This window comes from Squalius cephalus, assembly GCF_949319135.1.
Source record: "Squalius cephalus genome assembly, chromosome: 10".
NCBI lineage: Eukaryota > Metazoa > Chordata > Actinopteri > Cypriniformes > Leuciscidae > Squalius > Squalius cephalus.
Window position 1 is genome coordinate 612,501 of NC_137131.1, and position 7,500 is coordinate 620,000.

A 7,500-nucleotide genomic window follows, 5' to 3' on the forward strand; every position below is an offset into this window, starting at 1 on the left:
CACCCATTACTCATTAAGAGAATAGAGATAAAACACACCCATTACTCATTAAGAGAATAGAGATAAAACACACCCATTACTCATTAAGAGAATAGAGATAAAACACACCCATTACTCATTAAGAGAATAGAGATAAAACACACCCATTACTCATTAAGAGAATAGAGATAAAACACACCCATTACTCGTTAAGAGAATAGAGATAAAACACACCCATTACTCGTTAAGAGAATAGAGATAAAACACACCCATTACTCATTAAGAGAATAGAGATAAAACACACCCATTACTCATTAAGAGAATAGAGATAAAACACACCCATTACTCATTAAGAGAATAGAGATAAAACACACCCATTACTCATTAAGAGAATAGAGATAAAACACACCCATTACTCATTAAGAGAATAGAGATAAAACACACCCATTACTCATTAAGAGAATAGGGATAAAACACACCCATTACTCATTAAGAGAATAGAGATAAAACACACCCATTACTCATTAAGAGAATAGAGATAAAACACACCCATTACTCATTAAGAGAATAGAGATAAAACACACCCATTACTCATTAAGAGAATAGAGATAAAACACACCCATTACTCATTAAGAGAATAGAGATAAAACACACCCATTACTCATTAAGAGAATAGGGACGACCCTTTTAGACCAGCGCCGGGAGCGCCGACCATTTTTCCTGTCGTTAAACTAGCAAAAGTGGATTCGGACGCCCTAAGTGAACTTGCGCAGTGCGCTTTAGACCATGAGCTTAGATCGTTAAAATAGGGCCCTCGAGGTGTAACGATCCTCTCATGTCACGATTCGTTACATATCACAATACTGAACTCACGATACGACATTACTGTGATACTCCAAGACATATGATAAAATGTTAACAAAAAATGTACTGTTGATTAAAATGCTAAATTTGATATTACATTGTGTGTGTAAATGGACAGGATTGGACTTGATGCCGAAACCCAAAGCACAGGACTATAGAGACACCAGAGTAACAATATTCATGATTCTGAAGCTGAAGACACGAATATGAAAGTGCTCTGTCACTCACTAGATATATTTAAAATAACGTAGGCCACTTTTTACTCTAATATTCTCACATTGCATTATTATACATAATATATAGCAATTTAATGTAGACACTAAAACTCTGAAAACTTGAATTTCAAAGCTGCATTTATTTGATTACAAATACAAAAAAATATTAATAATAATAATATTGTGAAATATTATAACAATGTAAATCAGCTGTTCTCTATGTGAATATACAGTAAAGTGTAATTTATTCCTGTGATCTGAATGTTCAGCATCATTACTCCAGTCTTCAGTGTCACATGATCCTTCAGAAATCACTCTAATATGAGGATTTGATGATCAAGAAACATTTATGATTATTATCAGTGTTGAAAACAGTTATTTACATTGTATTTCAGGATTCTTTGATGAATAGAAAGTTCAAAAGAACAGCATTTATCTGAAATATAATCTTTGTAACATTAAATACATTATATTTTATTTTTTGGGGAAATAAATAAAATAAATCAATACTTTTATTCATCAAGGATGAATTAAATTGATCAAAAGTTACAGTAAAGACATTTATTTTTTACTGTACTACATACTGTCATGGAGAGACAAGAAGCACAAACGATAAGAGGACAAACACCAGCTGTAATATCCGGTCCCGTCCCATCTTACCCCGAAGGGATGATCTGCTCCAGCATTCCCACCGCAAACACGACCAGCTTCAGACAAACAGCATTTCCTGTAAGCTTTAGTTTATGTGTCTATGTGGTGTTTTTAATCTGCTTGTGTAAGTTCATAAGTCGACAGCATTGCTGAGTATTTCCTCCTTAAAACTGCAGTGAACCAAAGACAGTCTCAAAAACACGCTTTGAAATCGCTGGTGTTTCTGACGTCACAAACTACCTTGTAACCAATCAGATCAACGTGTGATCGACAACCAGTGGATCTCTGAGTGAGTGAGTGAGTGGAGGCGGGGCTCATTTGCATATTCAGAGAACCGCACATACTAAATGAGGCAAGGGTGTCGAGTTACATTCAAGATATTTTAAGGCATGAAGAATCTTTTTTCAAGGAAAAAAGATATGTATAAAAAAAAAAAAAAAATGTCATTCAGTTTTAAGGGATAAAATGATTGACTACAGGGGGACTTTAAAAATCACTCTATAATTATTCACACCAGAAGTATAACAATAAGGACACCAGCTGGTGAAAAATAAAAACATTGACAGCCAATGTCAACCCAGCTCAGAAAAATGTTCTGAGAATGTTTACGAAGTTATGAAAACGTTACTTCTGAATGTTAAAAACATCCCGTTTTTCTTGTTTATGCAAAACATCAAGGAAAGATTCCAAACATTATGAGAGCGTTACTTTTGAATGTTCTGAAACAAGTAGAAACATTTAAAAAACATGAAACATTCGAGGAAAAAACGCTCCATGAACGATGTATAAATAATGTTTTTGTGCTGATGTTTAGAGAACATTATTAAAGTCCAGATAACTTTGAACGAACGTTCGATTAACGTCTCTTGAAGAACATCTGTTCATCCCTCTGACAGAACATTCCCTGTTTCCCAAACACGTTCTCAATCAAGAGAATTTCTTGTTGCATAAAGAAAATGAAGCTTTTTTAAGAACATTAAGGTTGTTTTGCATTATTGTCAAGATTAAAGGGACACTCCACCCATTTGCATTAAGCTTTGCATTGTTAGAAACCCAGTCATACTATTGAATGGTCGTGCAACACTCTCTCATTTTCCCCTGAGACGGGAGAAATCCGTTATTTACCTTTTACACTTCCTCCTACAATGACGCAAAAATCGTCATTTTGCGTCATTGTCGGAGGAAGTGTAAGAGGGGGGGATTTCTGTTGAGACTACAAGCACTAGTTCTTCATCTTTCCCAGGGGGCGGGACCCGCTCACGCTACAGACCTATTACAGATCAGTGGGTGGGACTTTACTCTCTGAAACTGAAAGCAATATCCTCCATCTTGTTTGAAGCTAAGCTAACAGGCGCTGTGGAGACAGATGTACAGTTATGACAATAGCGGAGGAGAGTGCTCAATATGATATAGAAGAGGATTTCGGAAGTCTGATGCTTGAATCAGGTGTTTGTGGCTACCTTTACAAGCCGCATTATAGCGAAGAGCAGCCGAGGCAGAAGACCTGCCTGCCGCGGACGAGGAGCCCGGACTGGCTCGAGTTAGGGCGGACTGGTGGCGCCGGTGATCTCACAATGCAACTACGAACCGCTACGAACACAGAGATAGAGTCCGTCTGCGGCAAAGAATTTCAACGATGACAATTTCTCCTGGACGAAATCTCTGAATCAGACGAGGACACGGACGTTTGTGTTGAGAACTATCCTAGTTTCGCACCGCATATGTTCTGACTGAACATCCAGGTACCATGCAATAATTCACCTTTTCGAAAGAAATACAAACGAGGAGTAATGCACTAATGAGTTCGCCAACTAACTAGACATTTTGTGTGAATGTGAAATGAATTTCAAGCTCTGGTGGTAGCTAGCCTTGTAGACGGAAGAGTGATTTCTCTTATAGGCAGATATGCGCTTTCTGGATTAGTGGGAGTGGCTTGCGGAGCTGTGCAATGTGGTGCATTGTGGGAGTTATTGTCTTTCATACAAATGCGTCCTGAAGTTATTTTTTGTCTTTCCTCGGTCACGAGGGGCACCAAATTCAAAATTTATTTTACATTTCGACTACATATATGACCCACTTTAAATAAAAAAACAATGTTCAAATGGGTGGAATGACCCTTTAAACACGTTTCCACACTGTAATGCAGAGTTTGAGATGTAAACCAGCTCACATTAAAAGGCAGAACGACGACGAACACATTCCAAATAACACCATTTCGTTCAGCATGAGACGCAGGGTTTATGTGTGTCTAAAATTATCTTAAAAACAGGCTTCGCTTTATGCATTTCAATTTAAGTTTATTTGTACTGTGAGTTCATTCTGTGGTTAGCAAAGGTCATGTTGATTATGGCTTGTGCTCACGACATACGATCACATGTGAAAGTTTGGTGTGTTTTCTTTGGGCTGACATTTCTATTCGTCAGTCTGTGTTGAACTTTCTTTGATGTTGAAGTGATTCAGAGACGGACGTGCATCTGATCGAGAGTGACGTACGTCTATCGCTCTATCTCTCCGGCTTCTGTGATCGTGAAGGAAGCGAGCGAGAGCTCACACTCTTTCTGTCCGGCTTGTGTCTCCCTCACTGTAACACACACACAGTCAGACCAAAGTATTCAGACACCAGATTTCATTTTTGATATGTTTTCACTAGTGTGATCAGGACACTATAGTTCATTTATGTAGAATAAAGTAAACTGTGACATATTACACCCAGAAACTCTTCATACAGCGACTACCAGTGACATTTATAAACATTTGGGACCAAAAATGACTTGTGTTTTGTCTTTAATTGCTAATGCTCTTTTCACACACAGACTGAACACAATGAAGCATTGCTTGGTGATTGGTTGAGCTAAACTGGTATTATCTAATTGTGTAGTTAAATTTAACAGCTGACAGATATTCAACATAATTCATGTGTGAGACAGTCTAACAGAAGGACGGACAAAACCAGTCAAATATCAACCGAGTTCTGCTCATATTTTATTACCATTTTCTAAACTATAGCGAATAAACTGAGATAATGTGAGAAATGTTGAAGGAGTCTGAATACATGTTGGTTTGACTGTAATTGTTGAAAGCATAATTTCTGTGATCTGAAACACACAAACCTTCCATCCTTCAAAACAACAATCAAGAATCATTTATTCTTGTGGCCTTTTCTGCAAAATGTGCAAACGGTTGGAGATCCTCAGACTGAAGCAACATATAAATAACTAAACCCTTCCCTCGCCGCCCACACCGAATCCTGACGGGCTTCCGACTGAACCGGCTCGATCAACTTCACTTTCGTTTCCAGAGAACATCCTCAGATCAGGCGTGACGAGTCTCTGTCTAGACAAACAAGCCAAGAAATACCAGGAACATTATATTTACCGGAAGAGATAATGGAGACGCCTGAAGTCCCACCTCGGAATTCTCTGCAAATCTTTTTCCCATAACAGTGACATTAGTCTTCCCAACACAAGCTCATATCACCTTCTTATTTGCTCAGCTTTTCTTTTACAAAAGATTATTTGGAAACTGCAGACAGATTTTGCAAGACGGTTAATCAAAGAGAATGTGTGTGTGTGTGTGTGTGTGTGTGTGTGTGTGTGAGCTGGACAACAGGGGGCCGACGTCTGAACAATGAGTTAGTCACTACAAATTAAGTATTAGTCGGGCGACTCCCAGCTGAGGATTGTGGGCAGACAGAACGTCACACCACATCCGTTCTGATAAACACGGATCAGAACACATCATGACAGAGAGCTTATGAAAATCTGCACATCTTACATCATTATCATGTGCAAAGAGAAACTGTGCAGACTTTCCCCGTCAATTACAGCATTACAAAACACACTATTATTAATGTTTCTGAATGAGTCTCTTCTGCTCATCAACACGGTGTTTATTTGATCAAAAATACAGTAAAAAATGTGAAATATTATTCTAATGTAAATCAGCTGTTTTCTATGTGAATATATAGTAAAGTGTAATTTATTCCTGATCAAAGCATCATTACTCCAGTCTTCAGTGTCACATGATCCTTCAGAAATCACTCTTTAAATTGACGGTAAAGATTTATATTGTTATTTTGAATAAATGAACTTTTTAACTTTTTATTCCTGAAAGAATCCTGAAAAACAGGTTCCACAAAAATATATTAAGCAGCACAAGTGTTTCCAACACTGATCATAAATCATCATATTAGAGTGATTTCTGAAGGATCATGTGACACTGAAGACTGGAGTAATGATGCTGAACATTCAGCTTTGATCACAGGAATAAATTACATTTTACTGTATTCACATAGAAAACAGCGGTTTTGCGTTATAATAATATTTCACTGTATTTACTGTATTTTTGATCCAATAAATGCAGCCTTGGTGAGCAGAAGAGACTCTTTCAGAAACATTAAAAATAGTAATGTTTCCAAACTTCTGACCAGTATTGAATATAGATAGATAGAGAGAGAGAGAGAGAGAGAGAGAGAGAGAGAGAGAGAGAGAGAGAGAGAGAGAGAGAGAGAGAGAGAGATTATCATGTTATTAGTTATGAAAGGGGTCCCTCGCAAAGGGAACCTCATATTTAGGAGTCCGTGGCTTCAGAGAGATTGATGATCTAATGTGCTGATGATTATAGACTGTCACTGACCGCTTCACCCACTAACCGGATCCTTCCACGACATAAACTAGTCCCCGTCAAAACTTTCAGAGGAGTTCATCTGACTCGCTATCTCACAAAAGATGAGTTTAAGCACCCAAAGAAGAACACAAACACAATGCGGGCTTGTATGGATGCGAGATGATTCGGTTCGAACGGAACTAGTTTAATCCGAATCGGTTCGCTCGGCGGGTTTCGTGAGAGAGTAACGTTACGTCAGGGAAAACAGAGAGAAACTGATACTCACTGATCGCCATACTCTGGAATGAAGTGGATCTCTTGCAGTTACATGTACAGGAGACATTGGTGTGTGTGTCGGTGGTTCCGTTCATCAGACCCATGAAGCTGAACATTGGGAAAAAATAATCTCACGGGGATCGACGTGGAAAAAACAGGGGATTCACCGCCGCGCGCTGTCGAATAAAAACATTGACGCAGGGTTTTTCCCTTCCTTCTTCCCGGTAGATCTGAGGGCTTTTGTCACGGCTTTCCTTCAGCCGGTTCCCCCCTCCCGGTCCCGGTGTCTGCTCTCTGTATTCCTCCAGTATTCCCGGTGTTATTCCCAGACGGTTTGTACTACTTTCTTTCCCAGCCGTCTGAGCTCCTCATTCAAGTCCAAGTTGGCTGGGAACCCGCGAGGGGGCGGGGCTAGCGCGCAGGGGGCGGGGCCTCGAGGCAGACAGCATGACGTCACTGCCAGACTTGGCCTTTGACTGAGTGCATGAGCCAGTTCTGCGTTTAGATGCCATTGATCTCTCAGAGATAGGACATGCAGCAACACACACAATCGCAAGATTTTTCACATGAAAAGAAGGTTCAGTTAGGCTATTCTTGGGTTCCTCTGTGACGGATGTAGATATTACATTTACATTTAATCATTTAGCAGACGCTTTTATCCAAAGCGACTTACAAATGAGGACAACAGAAGCAGTGCAACTATCAATAGTGTAAGTGCTTTGACCCTTCCCAGTGTAGTATAACTCAGTATAAAACACATACACATTTTTTAAATAGATATAGAATAGAAGAGAAGAGAAAATGTTATTAATGCATTATTAATATTATACAGCAAGCTTAAGGGAATCCACTTTAAAATCCTGTTCATTCCTACATTTTTAAATAGTATGACATTGATAAGACATGCTCT

General features: G+C 38.9%; 1 protein-coding gene across 2 annotated transcripts in view; it reads right to left on the reverse strand.

The window, feature by feature from the left end:
• The window catches only part of pmepa1 (prostate transmembrane protein, androgen induced 1), a 37,587-nt gene extending 30,590 nt beyond the window's left edge, over positions 1-6,997 (reverse strand). For both annotated transcript variants that reach the window (XR_013822488.1, XM_079883108.1), the window contains exon 1: positions 6,601-6,997. Coding sequence is in view for 1 of the 2 variants with exons in the window: in XM_079883108.1 (XP_079739234.1) it covers positions 6,601-6,706 (106 nt within the window). In the remaining variant the exon portion in view is untranslated. The remainder of the gene's footprint in view (positions 1-6,600) is intronic.
• Between the last annotated feature and the right edge of the window lie 503 nt (positions 6,998-7,500).